Source organism: Petaurus breviceps, unplaced genomic scaffold, assembly GCF_028583685.1.
Source record: "Petaurus breviceps papuanus isolate PSGF00001 unplaced genomic scaffold, PetGlider_PUasm1.0 224, whole genome shotgun sequence".
Taxonomy (NCBI): Eukaryota; Metazoa; Chordata; class Mammalia; order Diprotodontia; family Petauridae; genus Petaurus; species Petaurus breviceps.
This window is the reverse complement of record NW_027185887.1, coordinates 11,490,485-11,514,757: the sequence shown is the minus strand read 5'-3', so window position 1 is coordinate 11,514,757 and position 24,273 is coordinate 11,490,485. Positions and strand designations below refer to the sequence as shown.

Genomic DNA, 24,273 nt, shown 5'->3' with positions numbered 1-24,273 from the left:
ACGTTCAATTACAAAATATACCAGATTCTCCAGATAGAGGATAGAACTGAAGGATTTATTTAGACACAAGAAAACCGAATCCCAAAACCAGTAAGCTGATTCTATCACAGTACCAAAGATATTCAGAAGCCATGATAACACTGAGAGCCATGCCATCCTTTAGCCTTCCCACAAACCAATATAAGATCAATATTTACTCACAAAACTCTATCTCCTTGCCTGAGCTCCTCTGTCCCCCACTGTCTGGATAGCACTGAACCAGCTTCCTGTGTGCTCTGCCTCCCTTCAGCAAAACTCCTCCCACCACAGGCTCCATGGAACTACATTCAGCCTATCAGGGGGTGGAGTTTATCTTCACAGCAGGGAAGTTTCCTGTGGGCGCTGCTGCACCCTTCAGCAAATTCCCTCCATCATAGGCTCAATGTGATTACATTTAGCCTATTAGGGGGCAGGGTTTACTTTCAAAGAAGGGGAGGTCTTCAAACCCCCCCCCCCCCAGGTCTATTAAAGAGCAGGGAAGATCTTCAAATTCACATTCCCATTACACATACTCACGTACCAAAGATGGAACTACAAAATAGTAGAATCTTCTGGGAAAACAATTGAGTTACATGCTATAGACCCTTTGCTTTTGACCCAATAATCATATTGGAAATATATTCTCAGCATATTAAAATTACAAAAACTAGTTATTAAAAGTTTTTTTATAGCAGCATCACGTGTAATTGAGAAAAACTGAAACAATTATTAGAGTCAAATTTGGTGGAATGGCTGAATAATTGTTGGTATATCAATGTCATAGAATATTACAATGCAATTAGTGTTCTATTATACAATTAAGTATGAAGACTGTAAAGCAAACTGGAAGAATTTATATCACTGTGATAGTTATACATATTTATATGCATTTATACATATATGCTTATATTACACACATTATTATTGTACATATGTTAATTAATATAGACATATTACTATATTATTTATACATGTAAATATTATATATAATACATATAAATATATAATTACTATCATAGTCATATAAAATTTTCTAGTTCACTTTGTAATTTCACATATAAGCTATTACATTATAGTATTCTGTGATCTTGACATACAATTATATATTTGTGTATAATAATTATATACAATATAATTTATGTGTGGATATATGCACAGATGTACATAGACATATTATATAATATCTTTTATGTACATATATTATGTATCATGTCCCAAATCAGGCAGCCCCAAACATATACATCTCTGGGTTTATATAGACAAAAGCCACAACATAAATGTTACCAAGGGGAGCAAGCAGGGAAAATACAGAAGCCAAAGGATAGCATTGCTTAACAAATGCTGCCCAGTGGTCAGTTGGTTGCCCAACTGCAAAGTTCCCAAATCTATTTCGAGAACTGAACAGAAGTGGGGGGGGCGGGGTATGGGCTTCAGGTAGCAGGTTTGGCAGGTTTACTTGGCAGGCTTTGTTGGGTTTGAGCAGGTTTCCTAGGCAGCTTTCCTAGGATGGGAAGAGGTGGGGGATGTTCACAAAATGGGGGGTTACTACAATGAAACATATATATATATAATATCTTTATTGAGGAGGGTCTAAGTTCCCTTCCCTTTGCTTTTTCTTCTCTTTTCTAGAAATTACTGTAATCTTCCTTGCTTTGTGCTTATATAAAGCAGAGGAATCCCTTCCTCCCCTAATCCCTTTCCTTCCTACCCTCCATCTTTCATCCCCAAGCCCTAGTGTCTTCCTGTTTGTGACATTAGAGATAGGAAATCAATCACAAGTATCTTCATGGGACCTTGACCCCTCCCTATCAAAGTCATAACCCTTGATGGCATCATCAAGCTTTCCTGTTTCAAAGGACTTTGGTAGACACTATTTTTGCTTTTATAGGGATGTCCCCAGCACTTAGCACATAATAATCACTTAAAAAGATGTACTATCTTTGATACAGCTCTGTCCCTTACTGCCCATGTGACCTTGAGCAAGTCACTTAATTTCTCTGACCCTAAGTTTCCCCATCTGTAAAATAAGGGGGACAGACAAAATGGTCTTTAAGGCCCCTACCATCACTAGATCTATGACCCCATATACAAATATAAACTGAAAATCTCTACCCTCAATGAGCTTACACTCTAAAGGGACCAAAACAAAAGGAAGATAACCATCTCCACTTTATCCATTATAGGTGTGTGTGTGTGTGTGTGTGATTTTTACATCATTTGCATGCTGTCTCCTCCCTTAGATTGTGAGCCCCTTGTGAGTAAGGATTGTTTTTGCTTTTCACACAGGTGCTGGCTGACTTTACTCAAGTTCTTGGCACTCTTACTAGTTGATGAATGAGATACTTGGATACTTGATTCCTAAAGCAGGAAGTGATCAAGAGTCATATCTTTTAAAGGAAAGGGTCATGGAGTCATCAAGTTCAATTTATATCTGGGAAGCAGCGAATTTCCCCTCACCAGAGGCCTCTAAGCAAGGTTTAGATAACTCCTTATCAGAGATATTGTAGGCTTGAATATTGTTCAGGATGACTTCTGAGGTCCCTTTCCCCTCTTGAGATTTTATGAGTCTGAGAAAATATCCACACTGTCTCTATTATCTAGCCCTGATTGAAAACCTCCTTTGAGGCAGAGCTCCCTAATATTCCTAACTTCCTGAGAGGTTTTCTGTTACTGTTGCTGCTTGTTTATGTTTGTTAATTCATGCTGCTGAGTTTCTTATGTTGTGTGGAAGTTCAATTTATTTTATAGACCCATAGCATTTGACTAGGTTTCCTCATTCAATCTGAACACACCTTCCATGAACCCTCTGTTTATCTAAGGCTTTCAAGAACTTTCCTACTTTGCCTAAAAAGCCTGGGCTTGATTTGATTCAATTGAGCTGTATTTTTACCTCATTAAGCTATTGGAGTTTTATTTTATTTTATCATTTTATTACCTACTTAAAATAGGGTAGGACAACTTGATTGATTCATTAGATCATAAACCCTCCTACCTTACAATAGAATAAAGTTTCTTAAGCTAGAACTTTGCAATCCAACTGAAACCAACTCTAAGTAAATCATAACAGTCTCCAGAACCTCTCTGATAGAGTGCACAGGTCAAGAAGAAGACAGCTTTTTCTCTCCTTGGGCAGCCTCGAGGCAGGGTGTCTCTGAGGCACCTCCTGGTACAGGTGCTGGTGAAAACCCCTTGCCAGCCAAAGGCCTCTTTCTGGATCATCACCTGAACATCAAGTAGCTGCCCCTTCTGTGAACCCAGCAGGGAAGAAGCAGCAGCACAGGAACTCCTGACTGGCCTCTATCCAGGAGTTTACAGCAAAGCAGAGAGAAGGATCCCGCCACCAGTTATCAAGAATGAGTGCATATGTTGAGATGCTAAGTGAAGAATCCAATACCAACCCAAAGGAAATTGAGGAGAAGGCTTTCCCTACTCAAAACCAGATGACAGAGGGTGTCTCTTTCAAAGTGAAAAATCCAGTAGCCCATGAAGAAATTGCCAAGCCTGAAATCTAGGAGGAAGAGGAACCCCAGGGAGCTGCTGCAAACCCTGGCCCATCAGCTAAGCAGAGTCCTGATGTGTCATCTTACAGTCCTAAAATCTTCATGGGGCCCAAGAAAAACAGGAGAAAGTATGACCACAAAGGCAGGCTGATCTGTAATGGTGTTGATTTGTGCGACTGCCTGCAGGTCAATTGTGTTGGCTGCTTCTATCCATGCCCCACATGTAACTCCCGGAAATGTGGAGTCGTGTCGCCAGAATCACAAGTGGGTTTACAACAAGGTGGAGGACGAATCTGGCAAGCTGGTCAATGCATTCCCCTTTGCCTTTCCTGAGTAAGGTCCTTGCGACACTTGGCTCCCTTTTCTTTCGAGGGTTGAACTGGCTTTTTACATGAGTCTTAGGGCTTGGGAAAAGAGTTGGAATGGTTCTAGTGTCAATTGATCATTCCAGCATTAGGGAACAGCATCCTCCCAAATGATTCCGTCAGTTTAGGATTTTTTTTTTTTGGCATAGAAAAAAGAATAAGTGATCTCTGCCCTGTTTTCTTTCTACCTTCAATTATCACCACAACCAGTTCAGAAGTATCTTTAGATTTTGAAAAGAGAAAGGAGCCGCACTTCCTACAGCCAGGAGCTTACTGTTTTTTGTGTTGTCACTAGTGTTTGGTGGTTAAAAAAAACAACTTAAGTATTAACTGCTACTGAATGTGATAATGAGATCATATCCACCATATATTTTCTTGTAACAGTTTTATTTGTTGTTATGTTGTTGTATTTTGGATTCTTTCTGACTTCTCCAATTGAATTTTTCATGTTTAGTGACAGTAGATAAATTGTTAAGCTATTCAGATGTCTTCATAGACAAAATGGAGAAGTATTATTCTAGTAATAGCATTTAAAGAAAAAAAAATAAAAACCATTTATAAATAAAAAAAAAAGAAGACAGATAAATTTTTTATGCTACCCCATAAATCAATATAACTGCTTTACTCTGGCTCTGAAGCACTGACCTTGTTTCATTGAATCCTACAGAATAAAACCAGGACAATACTGTATTCTAAATTTTTTGCTTCCTAACGAGTAGATATTTGGTAAATATGAATTGATGATGACTGTGATGGTGATGGCGGTAGTGGTACTGGGGATGTCTAAAAAAGTTTCAAGCATAGCTTCTTACCCAAAACCACTAGACATCTTCCATAACCCTTAAAGAAAACCAAAAGAAGTAAAATATTTCATCGTGGTTGACTTTGGGGAGGAGAACTAGGATATACAAGGCAATTTGACCAAAGTTTAACTGATAATCAAAATAAGAGTACTATAAAGAAAAACCTAAGAAAGAAAGGCAGCCCACATACCTGAAAGTATAATTCCCAGGAACAAGATTAGATAAATTCAAGATTGCGGAGTCAGCTGATGCCTTCTGTTCTCTTAGGGGTCCTTTAATTTCTTCCCAGTGGTAGCTCACGATTTCAGCATCATCTGTACTTTCTATATAAAAGATTTTTTGAAAATCAGAACTAACATGAAAAGAAAGAATTGAAGAGGGAGGTAGTATTAGTCAGAATGCCCCCGTTAAAATCCAGGCTTCCCCATTCAACAATGGTGTGACTGAGCAAGAAAATCTTTAATCTCTCAAGGCCTCAGTTTCTTCATCTGTAAAATGACACAGTTGGCCTAACTAACCTAACCTCTAAGGTCCTTTTCAGAGATACCCATAATTAAGACAAGATCAGTTTTTTCCAATTCATCTTTTCAGAATGTTGTACTTAAAGTCAGGAAATTTTGAGTTCAAATCCTCATTCAGATACTTATTAGCTCTATAACCCTGGGGAAATCATTCAACTTGTTACCACCACTGTTTCCTCATCTGTAAAATGGGAATCATAGCAATATCTATCTTACAGGGTTACTGTAAAGGTCAAATGATAAAACATGTGTAAAGTATTTTGCAAACTTTAAAGTGCTTATTTATTATATATAAAGTGCTAGTTATTATTACATAGGTATACATTTCTTCATTTGAGGCTATAAAATTACCTGAACATGTAAAAATATGGAATACATCAACTCAAGTATCCAATATTTCACTGATGCAGGGACCCTCCCTATTGCTATGGATGAAAACTCTCAACACTTTAGCAGGTGGTGTTCATTGGTTGCTGTGGCAGAAAAAATAATTCTGCCTGGTGGCCAATATTCTGGTAATGAGCCTCATCACAGGCTCATAACCTCCAAATCTGACCTTTGGAAGACAGGAATGTTGCCAGGTCCACACTTTTACAGTTTGTGAGAACCTACTAGTATTTCTTGTCTGCTTCAAGAAGCCTTCAAGGACTCAAATGTTAGCTCCATGGTATATGAGAAAGAACATAGCAAAGTGGGAAAGTTGTTGGATTTAGTGTTAGAGCACCTGACTGTTACTTATAACTAGTGTGACTTGGCAAACTGATTAACCTCTTTGGGCCTCAGTTTCCTCATCTGTAATATAACAGCATGGGACTAGAGAGTCTCTGAGTGCCCTTTCAGCTCATGATCCTATGAGGCACTAGAGTAGGGCTCTAGTAGAGGAAGTACAAAGTGCTAATTTTTTGTTCTCGCCCCATCCACACATATGCAGAATTATCAGAGGTTTTCTTTGCCCTAGCATTCCTGCAGGGATTTTTGTGAATCAGATGGAACACTAGACTAGGAACAAGAAGACTTGGCTTTAATTCCAGCTCTAGAACAAACCTTTGCGTCCTTTGCCAAGGTGTGCTACTGGGACCTCGATCTTCTCAGTTAAAAAATTATGTTGCTGGACTTGATTATCATAAAGATCTGTTCAGCTCCAGCATGGTATAGCGTCAAGGGCACTAAACATGGCACAGTGAGTAGAGTATGGGGCCTGGAGTCAGGAAGCCCTTAGTTCAAATTCTGCTTCAGACACTTGCGGTGCGATCCTTGCCAAGTCACTTCACCTCTGTCTGCTTTAGTTTCCTCATCCATAAAATGGGGATAATGATAGCACCTACTTCAGGATTGTTGTGAGAACCAAATCACAAAGCACTGTGTAAAGCAGTCTGTAAACTTAAAGCACTATAAATGTCAGTTGTTGTTGTTGTTACCTTTGTTCAAATCTTAGCTCTGCTATTTACAACCTGTGTGGCCTTGAAAAAAATTAAAGCATCTCTGGGCCTCAGTTTCTACATTTTGCAAAGAAAGGAAGTTGGATTAGGTAATCCCTACAATCTCTTGCACTCTCAAATTTTATTCTACCCTGAGTTCCAGTTACAAACATCTAGTTCTATTTTTCTCATTTAAATATTCTCAATAATTGATATTCTTATTCAACATAGACCTCGTTTTTATACTGCTAAAGAAAAAGAATTGTCAACACCTATATCATATTCAAATTAAATTGCCTAGCCCCTATAAATTTGACTTCTATTGTTTTCAAGGCCAGTTCAAAATGTATGAAAGCATTAATGGTCAAACTGCACATTCATGCTGCTGGATGGTTTAATAGGAAATAGTCTTCTCCAAACAAATCGAGGAAACTATGCCTCATTAAGCTTACCAGCTAGGCGAAAGGTTTTTGATCAAACAGACATAAAGTGCTAACACAGGTTGTAACCTAAGCTCGTTTAATGAAGCCATGGAGACAACACATGCTCAATTGGTCCTCATTTGTCTGCTTAGCTTCCTTGAAGCCCCCTTTGGTCTTACTCCAACACTTAGGTTGCAATCTGAACGCACACACATCATTAAAATACTAAACCACAAAAATTAAAGTTCAAGGCAATTCAATTCAATCTATTAAGTGCCTACTATGCTAATAGACATGCTATGCTGGAGGATACAAAAACAAAAATAAAAGATTCCTTGCCCTCAAGAAACTTACTTTCTACTGAATAACACTGCTAAGATTTCTCACAATTCATTCTCCAATGGTTAAATAGAAAAACACTGGGAGAAGTAATTTTATTTATAATTATTTTATCTCAAAAAAAAGGTTTGAACCAAAATTTCCTGGTAGATTAATAAAAGTTATTTAGATGGAATAAAACTAAGCCCCAAACAAAACAGGAGAGACATATAACATAAAATTGAAAGAAAAAAGCCCAATTTCCTTCCAGCTCTAAATCCTATACTCCTGAAGAAAATTTGAAGATCCATTAAATTAGCACACAAGCACTATTGTGTTTACAGAATGACCCACACCCCTCATAAAATAATTCTATATTCAAACTAAAAAATGACCCAATCAATACATACGACTTCCATCAATGAAGGCTGAAGTAGTGGGCAGGGAGAGCTCTTGTACTTTTGGAGAAGCTACTGCTACAGGGGACTGATTGGTTCTCAAGGCTTTGTAACAGAAAAAAGAAAAAAGAAAATCAAATTAAGTGTATCTATAACATTCATTACTACAAAAAAACAGTGTTCCATTTTCTTTTTCTAGCCTAGTAGAGATGATGCTTGCCTAGTAAGTCTCACTTGGGGAAGGTCTATTTGAAATATGAGGCCTGAGCCTCTTTGTGAAGTTCAGAAGCCCTTTCTAGAGTCTCCCCTTTTCTTCCCAACCCAACCTGGCCAAAGTCTTCTGATGCTCAAGTCCTTAGTCACTGAAGATGGTCATGCCTGGTGCTATGATAAGAAATCAGGGGTCTTGGGTTGTAGATCAAGCTCAAGAGTTACCTTGAAGATCTTCATACAACAGTTATTTCTGTTCAGGAACATTCTAAAAGTACAGGCTTCAAAATAAAAGGAGGGGCAGCTAGGTGGCACAGTGAATAGAGCACTGGCCCTGGAGTCAGGATGACTTGAGTTCAAATCCAGATTCAGACACCTGATACTTAACTAGCTGTGTGACCTTGGGCAAGTCATTTAACCCCCAATTGCCTTGCCTTCCCCCCTCCAAAAAAAAAAAAGTATGGGCTTCATTATACCTTTTTAAGATAGCTAGGTGGCATGGTGAATAAAAGTGCTAGTCTTGGAGTCAAAAGAAAATCATGAGTTCAAAACCTTGCTCAGACATTTACTCACTGAGTGACTCTGGGCAAGTCACTTAACCTCTCCCAGTCTCAGTTTCCTCATCTGTAAAACGGGGAGGAACAATAATAGCACCTATTTCAGAGTTGTTGTGAAGATCAAATGAAATATATCTGAACTGATTTGCTGATCATAAATCACAATATAATCTGGCTATTATTATTATTACTTTATTTACTATGTGCAAAGGTGGAAGAGATAGGTAAGGACAGATTGGGAAAGGTTTGGAAACTGTACAAATGTCATCTCATCTCCCAACTGCTCAACTGGAAGCAGCTTTAAAAGTCACTATATAGGGAAAAATGGGTAAATAAAAAGGAATGGAGGTAGAAATAGTGGGAAAAGGGAAGAAAATCCATGTAAGAAATAAGAGGCAAAGATACTTGATATTTGGCTTAATCCAAAGTTCAGATGGCCAATTGTTATAAATATTACCCAAGTGCCAGCAAAGTAGCAGACACTAGAAAGAATCTAGAAAAAAACACATTTTTCTACATTATTTTAGTACCAAAGAACAAACTCCAAAATAAAGATAAATGAATGTATTATTGAGTCATTCAGGCTCATGAAAATGATTGATGAGCTTTGAACCAATAAGCCCCCTCACCAAATGGACCACTTAGCCAGATCTTAAAATAGCTTACCTGGCTTAACAGTGACGTTTACAAATCCTTCTCCAAAAGCATTTTCACCAGAAACAGTCACTTTGAAGGAATAGAGACCTACAGACAACTGTAACACACAGAAAAGTCCCTAGTTACACAAACAGACAGGTCTTGAGAAACAACATTCATCACCTAGAAAAGTCATAAATCCTATCTACCTGAAGACATGGCTCAAAAGGTGATTAGCCTTCTCAAAGACTCACTGAAAAATCTTTAATTCAGGCCCAGAAACTCACTAGAGCCCTAAAGGAAATAGAATGTCCCAGGAGTCCTTACAAAAAAATCTAACAGAGCTCTAAGGCTCTGTTAAACAAGTAAAGAAGAATCTGCAGTGTTCCGATTGGCTATTGTCCTAAAAGATGAATGAATGAATAAACAAAAACACATTTATAGTATATTTACCATGTGTCAGGCACTATGCTAAGGGCTAGAGGTACAAACACAAAAGAGGAAACTTTTCTGCCCTCCAGGACTTTACATCCTAGGGGGAGATAGCACAGAGGAATGGTAGCCAAAGAAGGGGCTTGAAGGCAACTTAATTGATAATCACCTACTAGAGAGTAAAAAAATTAAATGACTCCCAGTTTGTGGGAGCAATTGGTGCCCACTTCCGTATCTTTTCTTCTGTTTAGTACTTACATGCATTAGAGAATAAAATTTGTTATATAATGGGATTTGTTGTTCAGTTGTTTTAGTTGTATCTAACTCTCCAAGACCCCATTTGGGGTTTTCTTGGAAAAAATATCAGTGTTTCGCCATATTCATCTTCAGCTCATTTTACAGATGAGGAAACTGAGGCAAACCAGGTTAAGTTCCTTGCCCAGGGTCACACAGCTAGTAAATGTCTGAGGAGAAATTTGAACACAGGAAGATGAGTCTTCCTGACTCCAGGTCTGGCACACAGCACCACCTAGCTGCCCCATATAATGGGATTAATGAATTGTAATGTCTTAGCAAACTCAAGAAATGAGCCTGATGGAGAGTCAGGGACACACTAGGTCCCAGAATCTATTTAACTCAGCTCACAGGGGAATAGTGGTAAGTAGACAATGGGTATAAATGCTCTGCAACCTGACTTCAATGAGGTCACAATTAGACTAGCTAGAGTCATGGCAGGGAGGAGGCTCAAAGGAGAAAGCATCTTTGCCAAGAAAAGCCCAAATGGGATCATGAAGAGTCAGATATGACTGAACAACAGCTAGAGCCAACTCAAGGAGCAGGATTTCCTGCATGAGAGTAGCACTATTGAAGGAAATCAGTAACAAAGTCATTTGATTTTTTTTAAATCTACAACAATGCTATCCACATTCAGAGAGAGATCTGATGAACTCTGAATACAGAGTGAAGCATTTTTAAACTTTTATTTTTCTTGCTTTTTTGCAATATGCTTAATAGGGAAATGTGTTTTGCATAACTTCACATGTATAATAGGCATCATATTGCTTGCCTTCTCAATGGGAGGGGCTAGAAGGAGGGAAAGAATCTGGAACTCAAACATTTTTTAAATGAATGTTAAAAAAATAAAAATTAAATTAAAAAATAATAAAAATCTACAACAGCTAGAGTTCCAAAAAAAGAGACCTTTCAAACACTAAAGAATTCAGACAATGTTAATGGAAATCTAGGATTAAGAGTAGAATGTGATAAGGTCACATCCTTTTTACCTGAGAGAGATTAAGAGTTTGCATGTATTTTTGTTCAATTTCACCTTGATAGTCCACAGGGTGGCTTATCAAGCTCCACTTGTAGTTGTAACTTGTTTCTAAAAAGAAAAAAAAATTCATACTTAAGAGCTGTTAGCTTTTCTCTGTGTGACAATACATACACACAATAAGGAGAAAGGGTGATAACAATGACTTCAAGCCAAAAGGCCTGATGTTAATACTGGCCTCAAATCTTAGAGTTCATCTCTAAGGACAGAACAATGAGTTTTATGTCTCCAAAACAAGATGATCTATCTCATTCCCATCTGATTTATTAGAAAGCTTAAAATACCTTTATAATAGGTTGCCTACTAAATCTATTACAAAGCATTTTCTTTAACCATTTTTTGTGTGTTATGGACCTGTCTGGTGGCCTGGTGAAACCAATGGATCCCTTTTCAGGATAATGCTTTTAAGGAGATAAAATGAAATACATAGGATTAATAAAGAAACCAATTATACTGAAATACAATTATTAAGTTAGTTTGAAAAACTAAGTTCTTAGACCCCAAGATAAGAATCCTTGCTCTAAAAAAAACCCCAAACTAAAAAAGCATCATCGTTCTTTGCTGCTACAGGTTTTAGTCAGAACTCGAGATTTCCATCTCCCCAAGGTGGGACCTGATCCCAGGCTACAGGCCCTGCTGACATCTTCAATTCCACAGAGATCTGAATCAGTTATAACTTTACCCTTAGTACAGGGTGTATTTGTTTGTTTTTCCACTGCTTTTTACAATATATATATATATATAGCTAATCTCTGGTTCTATCAGTTGAACTAACATTCAAAATTCTGCCTGTACTATTGTGAGCTGAAGCAGAGAGAATGGGACATTAAGAGGGTTTTACAGGCAGAAAAAGGTAAGTGTAGGGAGATGTGCAGAGCAGCTGGGGCTCTCCAGGACTGTGTAGAACCACTGAATGATGTAGAAGTTAATTGCCTTAGCATCCCCACCAAGGTATTTGAGGCAGGGAAGGGAATTAGTGTGTCAGACAAGGAGAGATCAGCACAAAGACAGGGAGGGAGGTGAGGGAGCCAGGTCCAGCTGAAGGGTGCAAGCTGCAAGAGGCTGGCAAAGCACAGACAGACTCCCCCTGAGACTGGCACCCTGGGCCAAAGTCCCAATTGCCCTACCTTACAGACCTAAGTGAGATCGTTCACAGGTATTTGTGTTGGTATAGGACTGAGGCAGTTGCTATTCCAGAGCTCACACAAAGCATGCACAAAACTGGAAAATTAGTGGTGACAAAGATTTATTTCAGATCCATCTTAAAGCTGTCTTTCTAACTTGAACTAACCGAGCTAATTCCCAATTCTCATTCCTAAAGAAGAGCTATTTGGCACAGGCAGTGGGATCAGGACCTCTATGTTTGTAGTAGCAAGTCCCTATTGATACCCACAGTCACCATACCTGGGTACTCTAGATTCAGTCCTTCTTTCCTTCTATCACCCTACATTCTAGACCACAAGTGGGCTTCTTCTAGGGTACTTAATTACAGCAGAAAAAAAAGCAGAATACCCCAGATTGGTGGGAATAATGATGAATCCCCTAAAGTGGTTATGGATAGCTAGTGTCTGGCCTCAGACACTTACTAGCTGTGTGACCCTGGGCAAGTCACTTAACTTTGTTTGCCTCAGTTTCCTCATCTATAAAATGAGCTGGAGAAGGAAATGGCAAACCACTTCAGAATCTTTGCCAAGAAAACTCCAAGTTGTGAACTGATCCAACCATTTTGGAGAGCAATTTGGAACTATGCCCAAAGGGCTATAAAACTGTGTTTACCCTTTGATCCAGCAATACTACTTCTAGGGCTGTATCCCAAAGAGATCATTAAAAAAGGGAAAAGGACCCACATGTACAAAAATATTTATAGCAGCTCTTTTATGCTGGCAAAGAATTGGAAACCGAAGGGATGTCCATCATTGGAGAATGGCTGAGCAAGTTGTGGTATATGAATTTAATGGAATATGATTGTGCTGTAAGAAATGATGAGTAGGCAGATTTCAGAAAAACCTGGAAAGATTTACGTGAACTGCTGCTGAGTGAAGTAAGCAGAACCAGGAGAACATTGTACACAGTAACAGCAACATAATGTAATGATCAACTTTGATAGACTTAGCTCTTCTCAGTGATGCAATGATCCAAGACAGTTCCAAAGACTCGTGATGGAAAATGCTATTCACATCCAGAGAAAGAACTACAGAGTCTGAATGCAGATCAAAGCATACTATTTTCATTTGGGGGAGGGGAGCAGCTTTTTTTTTTCTTTTCTTTCTTGTGGCTTTTCCCTTTTGTTCTGATTCTTCTTTCACAATATGACTAATGTGAAAATATGATTGATATGATTGTACATGTATAACTTATATCAGATTGCTTACTCTCTTGGGGAGTGGGAGGAAGGAGAAAGGGAGAAGGAGGGAGGAAGAAAATTTGGAACTCAAAATATTATAAAAGTGAATGCTGAAAACAATTACTTCAGCTCAAACAGTTGAACAAAATTATCTTTTTGGCTTATGAAGTTTCACAAAGCTAATGACTTACCAATAAGAGAGGAAAAAAATGAACTTGGGTATTAAACTAAATGGAAAATGCCCAAATTTCCTTAACAATTTAATGTTCCGGGGGCGGCTAGGTGGCGCAATGAATAGAGCACTGGCCCTGGAGTCAGGAGTACCTGAATTCAAATATGGCCTCAGACACTTGACACAATTACTAGCCGTGTGACTTTGGGCAAGTTACTTAACCCCAATTGCCCTCCAAAAAGAAAAAAAAAATTAATGTTCCATAGAATTCACGGATGAGTTGGTACATCATAACAGAAGTATGAGTAACATAATAGAATTATTGCTCTCAGCCAAAGCATTTTCTATTATCTTGTGTGAAGTGATCCAGGGGGTTCAGGGCTACTCCTTCTACCCTATAGCTTTTGCAAGCTCCAATTTAATCCTTCTGACCGATTCTCCTATTTCCCTCTTCACATCTCCCATACCTTCCTCCCTTTTCCCTTCCTGTGCATGCTGGATTATCACAGATCAATAGCAAATGCATAGAATAGGCAGGGCTGGAGAACCTCATCCTGAAGGCCACAGGTTCCCCACCCCTGGACTAGAGAAAGGGGGAGCTAGGTAGCACAGTGGATAGGGTGCTGGGCCTAGAGTTAGGAAAACCTGAGTTTAAATCCAGCCTTAATTATCTCTGAATGACCCTAGGTAAGTCCCTTAATCCTTTCTGCCTCAGTTCCTCATCTATAAAAAATGAGTTGGAGAAGGAAATGACAAACCACTCCAGTATCTCTGCCAAGAAAACCCCAAATGAGGTCATGGAGAGTTGGACTCACTAAAAAACAACTTGAAAACAAGAAGACTGGAGAAGCCAAAAGGCAAATAAATGAATTCTGCTTAAGCAGTCTGAATACCTTTTAGACTCCTAAATGAACCGCTGAAGGAAAACATACACACATTTGCTTATATAGATACAGAGCATATGTTTATGTGCTTAGATGGGAATATGGTTCCCCTAAAGTAGCTATTTTCACAAAATTTTTTTTCATCTCAGAGCTGAAATAAATCAGACTCATAAGTGGAAGAAAAAGGAGTCCTTAATCAAGATACCAGGGTAACAAGCCTGCAGCCCTGGGGTCACCCACGCCTGAATACATGGATGTCCAATAAGGAAATTTACAGGAAAGATTATTATACCTTCAGGAAGAAAGTAAGAGGTGGTCACATGAGGTAATGAGGCCTGGCCATGAGCCCCCATCTGCCCTTGACAAGGTGGGCAAGGAAACCCACTGGTCTTTATCCTTCCTGATCTAAAACCACTTCCCAATAAAAGGGAAAGCATATTAGAAGCTGAGATCCATCCCAAGCTGGGTTTGTTGACGAGGTAAAGGTCATGATTCAGGGTGGGGCTCAATCAAGAGTAGGAATGCAAGGACTTTACTAGAATTCTGACATTACTAGGATTATTTAAAGGGAATGGCAGGTAATAGGTTAACGTTATTTGACATTAACTGTATTTCTGTCAGTCTTCAGAAGTGATATAGATCCCCACAACCCCATTCCACTGAGAAGCAGCCTGTCCCATTTATCCATGCTCACCCCATCAATGGTGTAGGGAGGGGTCTGCAAACAGGAGGAACACCCAGCTCACCTGAAGGGGGTGCTGGCACAACAAGGGCCTTCAGCTCAACGTCATTTTGGGGTAAAGTGATCAGTACATTGTCTCCAGCAAACACCACGAGTTCTTTGACTATAAGTTAATTACAAAGAATATGTGAATATCACATTAAAAATTACCCAGTGTTCAGCGCAGTAAACAGAGTACTAGGCACACAGTAGGTACTTAATACATGTTGACTGACTGATGGACTGGCTCAAAGAAAATCAGACTATAATCATTTAAACATATAAACACACTAATTTATTTCTCCATCCATGCCAATTGTGATAGATATTATCTTAATTTTTAATGCAGGGTGTGTGTGTATATATATATATATATATGACTAAAATATAAAAACATTAAAGTTTTTCCTATGCGTTTCTCAAGCTCCAAAGTGTCAAGAACTTTGTGAATTAAAATCAGACAACCTGATTTAGCACTTCAGAGAATCTGGTTCTAATCCTGTCTTATCCGACCTTAGGCAAGTTGTTTGGCTTCTCTAGGTCTCGGTTTCCTTTTCTGTAAAATGAGGTGGGGGCACTAAGTGACCTCTGAGATCCTGGCTTAGTGGACAGAGTGCCAGACTTAGAGGAGGGAGAGAGATGAAGCTTTGAGTCTCCCCTCAGACTCTTACTGGCTGAGGGATCTTGGGCAAGTCTCTATATGCCTCAGTTTCCTTGTCTTCTAAAAGATGGTGCTTCATTCAATTACCTCTAAATTCTCTTCCAGATATAAATCTTCTAAATCTAAATCTTCCATCTTTAAATTCTATACTCTTTTCCATTCTGTGATCCTATGTGCCCTAAGCAGAGTGAGGGAGGGACTAGATATTTAGAACTCTGGTTTACCAGCACTTAAATAGATAGAGCAGAGTCAGGAAGACCTCAGTTCAAATTTGACCTCAGACACTTACTAGCTTTGTGACCCTGAGCAAGTCACTTAATTCTGTTTGCCTCAGTTTTCTCATCTGTAAAATGAGCTGGAGAAGGAAATGGCAAACTACTCCCAGTGTCTTTGCCAAGAAAATCCCAGATAGGGTCATGAAGGGTCAGACATGACTGAACAGTAACTAACTGGTGAGATACTGAAAATTCAAGGCAGTGAGTTTCTCCCACCACTAGATTTCCCCTTAGCCCACCCCTATTTGTGCCATATAGAAGACTCATTGAAGTCATATGGAAGGCCCATTGCAACTGTGTGTATTCCTGTGTCATTAGTCAAACACCACTTAGCCTTCCTGAGAGTGAGTGACCTGGTGAATCTTTGATAATGGCCTTCCTCTTGGAAAGTTTTCCAAAACAAAATCCAGTCAAACTCAGAACAAAAAAAGGCTATTCTAGCCAGAATAACAAAAACCACCCCATCATCCAAAGCAGGAAGTTGCTAGATGAGCACTGATAGCAAAACTTGTTCACCTTCTTCATAACCAGGATACTGTTCATTTGTCCAAGCAATATTCCACTTGGCAGGACTGATTTATTCTTAGTTTCTCTCATAAAATTTAAGTGAGATCAAGATAGCACACATGTACAGCATAGAAGCATTTAGTCCAGAGATTCTCACTTCTTGGAGGGGATGGAATTTGCCATATCTGGCCCAGGACACAGCTAAACCATTGCTTCCCAGCTCTTAACAAGCACAGGCCTTTATGTGCTTTCTGAAGACCCAACAACAGTAGTCTCACAAGGGGAGCGCCTAGCTGTCTTTATTGTTAGCTATTTATTTATAGGATGGACACTTTAGAGGATGAAAGTATCTTAGATAGCAAGCCCCAGACTACAGCTTTATAGTTCGAGAAAGTAAGGCTCAAAAGAATTAAGTGACTTGCTCAAGTGGAAGCACTTGCTAGTGGCAAAATCAGTACTAGGACCTGTGCCTTCCCATTTCTCCAGGGTTCTTTCAATTAAATTATAACTCCCTCTCTTTATTATGAGCCCTTTTACTGAAGTTCAAGAATAAGCAAGATCAGAGAGGATTCCCAAATTTCACAATCTATCAGAATGCACTCAAAATATAGCCCATGATAACCATGGCCTTCAGTGTATCTTTTCTAGTCTTTTTTTTTTTTAAGTTACCTGTGCTTGGAGCAGTTGTGGGAGATGTGAGCTGCTCAGTTAGGATGGACTGATAGGGGCCAGTGTCAGTGGGAAACACTTCAATCCCACGATCTGAACTCCACTGGGTTACTGTTAGAATTGGGCTTTTCTCCACGGTGGTCAGACTGAACTCCAGGTTGGCTGAAGGAGGATTATGGGAAGGCATTAGAACCTATGAGATCAATCATAGGGATAAATTATTATGAATAAAGCAGTTGAACACAAACACACATCAAAATGGCACCTACCTTTTCTGGAAAATATGCTCACTTAACCAAGATGTAAAATGTCAAAGACTAGAACCAAAGACTGTCTCTTTTAATAATAACAACACATTTATACACTGCATTAAGGTTTGCAAAATTTTTCCTTATAATAACCCCATGGTGTAGGTAGTACAAGTATTACCTCTATTTTACAAATGTAAAAACTGAGGTTTAGAGAGAGGTTAAGTAACCTGTATGTGGTTGATAGGTATTAAATGTTGGAGTGGGGGCTTGTATTCAGTTTTCTGACCCCAAGTCCAACTCTTCTCACAATGCCATGCTGTTCAACTGCTACTAATTTAAAATGCAATACACAACTATGTTGCATAGATGGTGTCATAAATGATAGGTAAAAGTAAATCTCCACGAGGAGAAGAGAAAGTACAATTCTGATGACTCCTAGAGTTACCAGTATGACAACAGTTGAAAACTGTGCAAATGATTTAGGAGTGGCCAGACAGACCTCTTTGGTGTATAGTCTCTATTCCCATCATAATATGTAAACTGCATCCCAAAATGCTTTTACAGAATTAAATGAAAAAGGTTTACACCTACAGGAGGAAGGAGGAAATTAAGTATGGCACAGATTGTGTACTATACTTGGGAGACTGGAAAACCTGAGATCAAATATTTCCTCTGATCCTCAATGGCTGTGAATGAATATAGGGAACTCTCTAAGACTTTATCTACTAAGTTATAGGTAATATAAAATGCTGCTAATTTAGGGAGTTCCCACCATGTATATCAAGAAGTGGTATTTTAATATTTTAAAATGGAGGTGGGAAGAAGCCTTTTCCATCAGTCAGAATGTTTAAAAGTAGGTAAAATGGTGAATGAAAGTCCATTACTCTGGGTTTGAATCCTGCCTATCTCTCTGACACTGTGTTAATTTGAGGAAAATGTTTCTGGTTTTTTTTTTTGAGTAATAGTTACCTCTTTTGTAAAATAAGAGAGTTGAAATAGATGATTACTAAATTCTCTTCTAGCTTTCTTCATTAAAAGAAAGAATTGTATGCTTTATGTTTGTGTGCTTTTTGTTGTATGCTTTAAGTGGTACGGATATAGTCGTTTTATGTAACCTAAATCTTGTTACCATAATTGTAGTCTTTGGATGTTTTGGATCTGCTATCTTACTCTGTCTGACTTCATCTGAGTTCTTCATACTCTTTCCTGGTAGTATTAGATTTCAAGAAAATTTTCTAGGTCACATAAAAAATGACCTCATCCTACAGAATTTGCATTAAGAGAGAAATAAGTTTAAGGAAGAGAATAGAATTGTATAAAAACATGATTTATCTTTTCTGTTGTTTGAAAAATAAAAAAAACTAAAACACTGCTGAACATTCTGAAATTTGGAACCTGGAGACCCAGCACCATCTTCCATTAATGTTTCCTAAGCAACTGCCTAAAACACTGCCTCAGAACTGAGGCTATTTGGTGAGGCCACCTGTAGGTAAGCTCAGTGCTCTAGGCAAAGAAGTAAAACCACAGTAAAAGTCTTCAATGGAATACCTATGTTACAGGGCTGACTTCACATAGTGGTTATTTTCCATTAATTCTAGCAGCTTTCTGGCTTGTCAGTCATAATCTTGACCCCAGTCTTATCCATGTTCTGGATGTGTAGTCAGAAAAAACGTGGGTTTGTAATCTCCCCTGAGAAAATCACTAGCTGTGTGACCCTGGGCAAGTAATTTCACTATCTCCAAGACTCTGTTTCCTCACCTGTAAAATGACAAAGCTGTAAAGATGAAATGACATAATGTATGTAAAACATTCTGTAAACATTAATATATAAATGCAAGTTATTATATGACCAAACTTTGTATGTGTATAAATATATTTGTGTATATATACTTATTGTGGCTATATATATTTGTATGCATATGTGTGTACAAGAAGTATATGCATGTGAATGTACATACATACACATTCATATATGTATACATGCATATCATATAAGATCAATCAGTTGAGGAGCAAAAATTAAAATTGGCCACTGAATCTAATATAATATTTAACTTGATGACTTAATATGTAACTTTTATGAGAAGCATAAACATAAAGGATTAATTCTAAGTAAATGTACTGTGAGCAAATGGTTGTATTCTCTCACTCACATAAACAATGTGGAATCAGGAATCAGGACAAGTCAGTGCTGGGAAATAGGTGGTACTGGTCATCTGGCCCATGCAAATTCTACAGGATGAGGTCATTTTTTTATATGACCTGGAAAATTTTCTTGAAATCTAATGCTACCAGGAAAGAATATGAAGAACTCCAATGAAGTCAGGCAGAGTGAGATAACAGATCCAAAAGTGTGGTATACACAAAGACTACAACTATGGTAACAAGATTCAGATTACATAAAACAACTATGTCCATACCACCACAAGCTTAAAGTATACAATTCTTTCTTTTAACGAAGAGAGCTGGAAGAGAATTTAGTGATCATTTAGTTCAACTCTCTCATTTTACAAAAGAGGTAACTGTTACTCAAAAAAATTGGAAGTGTTTTGTTCAATTTGACACAGATAGTGTCAGAGAGAGATAGGATTCAAACCTAGATCCTTGGGACTCGAAATCTCTGACTATGGAGCCAGCATTCTTTTACTGTTATATTTCTTTGCTTAAGTCTTTCTTTTTTGCTCTTTTTTGGAAGGCAGTTGAGGTTAAGTGACTGGTCAAAGTCACACGGCTAGTAAGTGTGTCAAGTGTCTGAGGCTGGATTTGAACTCACGTCCTCCTGACTCCAGGGTCAGTGCTCTATTCACTGTGCCACCTAGCTGCCCCTCTTTGCTTCCCCTCTTCTGGGGGAACAGACTTTGTGTATGATTTTTCTTGTCTATTTCTTTATATATTTCTTGATTAAGACTATTTATCCCTTAAAAAAATAAAATTATCTACAAAGTTGAAATAAAGGATGAAGATAAGTGGAGGCTATGTGCCTTGTCTAGTGTCACAAAGCTAGTAGGGGCCTGAGAGGGCATGTTTCTGGCCTGTCTAATAAAGCACTGCCTTGTGCTTTTTCCAGGAAGCAATTTTACCTGAACAGGTAATAAATCACACATGAATTAGACTTGATCCAGTTACGAAACAATAATCTCACAAAGAGCTTACTTTCAGGATGAAAGTTTAACAAGATTCTGTTCTTCATGGAAATGACTGGAGACAATTTCTCTCATAACTAAAGGCATGGCCCTGGTCATGCAAGGAAAAATGTTCTAAATTTCTCTGATACAAAGGATATCTGTGTTAAACCTCCCACTTAAAAACTTCTCTGCAGAATATTTCCTTTATCATATTCACAGTCTTTATTACATTTTTCCTTCTAGAATCCTAATATAATTGCCTTGTATTTGGACCTTTTAGACTTGAATAGGAGAAAAAGGAGGAAAAAAATTAGCATTAACCATTTCATTTCTATATATCATTCTAGCCTTTGCACCTAAGCAGAATACACTGGTATTTCTTAATATGTCAACATAACCAACTGCAAATCAGGTCAGCAGCAAGGAAGATGTTAATGTAATTAGTCCCCCAGAAGCTGCTAAGTCAAATAACAAAGTTTGACCTGATATTGTCCTATTCATATATACTAAATGGTACAATATTTATTAGCATCAAAGAAGGCCCATTTAATTTAATATACTCCTTTCCATTTGGCTTGAGTTTTGTGGGCAGCAAGTCTATGGAATGAATTCTAAATATATTGCTGTAATGTCTGTTTTCTCTCAGTCACATAAATAATGTGGAATTGAGAAGCTTTATAAGCTGGAATGGAGGAGATGTGACTGTGGCAATACCCATAAGCAGGAAGTTGTATTTGATGATGTTGAAGTAAGGTTCCTTACTCCAAACCTATGGTCCTATGATGTGTTTCTTCTCTCCTATTACTCTCATTTTTCAGTTCCTTCTCATTCTGACACTCTGATACTCAGTCATTACATAGGGAAATAGCTGACATCTGATAGCCTGGTTATTTTTAAAAGCTAAAGATATGATCTAATATACATTGATTTTTTTTTTTTGCTTCAAAAATATCTTATAAACAAAATCCTGGTGAATTTTTTCTAACATTGATTTATCTTCTTCCCACTTCTATTTACTTGTAGGATACCTTCCTTTCTTATCCTTCCAAACTGTATTCTACAAGAGTGAATCATATCCCTCCTTTTTTCTCTTTTACTTTTTTCCCATTAAACTTTTAACTGCATTTCTTCTTAAGTTCAACAATCTAATTTTATTCTCACTATACAATGTCTCAAAAGTCTTAAGCATGTGTATATATAAATATAATAATAGCTGGCATTTACATAACACTTACAATATGCCAGACACTGTGCTAAGCACTTAAAAATTGTTATCCTCAGAACAACCCTAGGTGGTAAATGCTATTATCCCCATTTTACAGAAGAGGAAACTGAGACAAACAGAAGTTAAATGACTTGCTCAGTGTTACACAGCTAGTAAATGTGTAAGGCCACATTTGAACTCAGGTCTTCCTGATTCCAGCCCTGGTGACCTAACCATTGTGCCACTTAGATGTCCTTAATGTACAAAGGTATAGATGGATAATAGATAGATATATAGACAGACAGACAGACATAGATATGTATGTGTGTTCACATATCTTTATAGATATTTGTTTTCTTGATTAAAAATAATTTATCCATTAAAAAAAGAAAATTAATTACAAAGCTGAAATAAAGGATGAAGCAGTGGCTAAGTGCCTTGCCCACTGTCACAAAGCTAATAAGTGATATGTTTCTGTGCCTTTTGTGTGTGTGTTTGTCTACACACATTGATTTTTCCACAGTTGTCACCTCTGTGACAATTAATTCTTCTCAAACAATGTACTCTTTGTAGATCTGAAGTCAGGAAGACTGACTTTGGACTCTACATCAGACATTTCTTATGAGATCCTGGACAAATTACCCCTTCTGGACCTCAAATTTCCTCACTGGTAAAATGAGGGGGCTAGATTTGATGTTGAAGTCAGGTTCCTTCCAGCTCTAAACCTGTGGTCCTAGGATGTGCTTCTTCTATCCCATTCTCTCATTTTTTTCAGCTCCTTTTCATTCTGACACTCAACATTCTGACCTGCCATGCCCATTTTATATCTCTCTTCTCCTCTGCATTGTCACTCCCAATTTCCTGTTTCTATCACATTGTTCCCTTCGTCTAGCTCCTTTTTTTGGCTCCACTCCTAATTCTTTCACTAATGTTTCCTACCTACCAGGCAATAAAAAAAAATCTTTTTTAAAAAGAATAGACATGAGTAACAATATTGAATGGTCACCTCAGGTGGGCACAAAACTGCTGATTTTGAGAATAGTTTCTAGAAAAAGATAGTAGAAAATATTCCAAGTTTGACATTTCTACAAAGCATTTACTGTTAAGGATCCAGAGGAAAAAAAAAGATGGCAAGTGAATACAAATTCAAGGTAAGAGAGCTGCACCTCTCTTAGAGAGAGAGGGCAACCTTCCAGATCTCCCAAAAAACAATCTTGCCAATATTTCTCTAATTGTGCCTACCAACTGCTTCAAGTCAATGGAAGGAGTACAGACAGAGGGCCTGTGTCTGAACATTAGCTCTGATTCTTACAACCTGTGTGACCTTGGTCAAATCACAACTTCAATGCATTTCAGAATTTCCTTATCTGTAAAATGAGGAGATGGGATCTCAAACTGCACTCCCTTCCAGCTTTGGATATGATGATGATGATGTTGATGACGATGATAACATTTACATAGTACCTACCATGTGCCTGGCACTGTGCTAAGTGCTTTATAATTACTATATCATTTGATCCTCACAACAACCCTGGGGGGCAGGAGCTATTATTATTTCCATTTTGCAGTTAAGGAACCTGTTGTATAGATCAAATGACTTGTCCAGAATCACATAGTATGTATCTGAAGCTGGATTTGAACTCTGATCTCCCTGACTCCAGGATCAGCACGCTATCCATTGCACCACCCAGTTGCCTAGCACTGTTCTGCAAGGACCTGTGGTCCTATGAAGTTCCAATTTACTTCTCCTACTCTTTTTTCAAGTCTACATCTTCCCCTAAGTCTTCTCTTTCCCACTGAACTCATCTTCCTTCAGCTTCTCTTCTTTCAACTTTTGTTCATAAATCTGGGGCTTCTTCCACCACCCCCTTTCCACCAAGAAATATTCCCTTTTAGCAGCAATTCTTCTGTTCAAGTGACAGGCACAGCTGACTGAACTTTGGGGAAAAGATGCACAATAGTTTATATGCACCTCCTTTGCTTAAAGATGCAGAAAACATTAACTATTTAGCATGCTTGGCACATAGTGTTTGCTAAATGCTTGTCAGAAATGAAGGATTTACAAGGGAAAGCTGCATAAAATGTGTATTCTACATTAGCATCTCTCAGATTAGGCAATTGCATTCATTTTTTTTTTATTTCAAAAGGTCAAAGGTAAACTTCCTGAATCTTTAGTTTTTCATTATGTTAAATCCTAGCAACTCCTTGGATGTAAAATCTTGTGGTACTGGCAGACAGGCCACCTGGCTGAGAGATCAAGAACTGACCTGGCCCTCTACAAAGCCCTGGCACCTCTTTAGACACTGCCTGAGGGACTTTTGTTGAGAACTGCTGCATCACTATTAAGTTGACTGAAGTGTGGAGGCAGAAGAGCTATTTGTTCTTTTAAATAGTCTAGTCTTAATGGTACATTAGGAAAGAAAGGAGGAAGGGAAGAAGAAAGAAAAAAAGGAAGGCAAGAAAGCAGAGAAGAAAGAAAGAAGGAAAGAAGGAAGGAAGGAAGGAAGGAAGGAAGGAAGGAAGGAAGGAAGG

General features: G+C 38.2%; 1 protein-coding gene across 1 annotated transcript in view; it reads right to left on the bottom strand.

The window, feature by feature from the left end:
- KIAA0319 (KIAA0319 ortholog) overlaps window positions 1-24,273 on the bottom strand; it is a 145,716-nt gene that overhangs the window by 64,172 nt on the left and 57,271 nt on the right. Inside the window, exons 4-9 of the mRNA XM_069095049.1 lie at window positions 17,162-17,354; window positions 15,075-15,173; window positions 10,882-10,979; window positions 9,197-9,284; window positions 7,776-7,868; window positions 4,877-5,009 (exon numbers count right to left, since the gene is read on the bottom strand). Coding sequence (XP_068951150.1) covers window positions 4,877-5,009; window positions 7,776-7,868; window positions 9,197-9,284; window positions 10,882-10,979; window positions 15,075-15,173; window positions 17,162-17,354 — 704 coding nt within the window. The remainder of the gene's footprint in view (window positions 1-4,876; window positions 5,010-7,775; window positions 7,869-9,196; window positions 9,285-10,881; window positions 10,980-15,074; window positions 15,174-17,161; window positions 17,355-24,273) is intronic.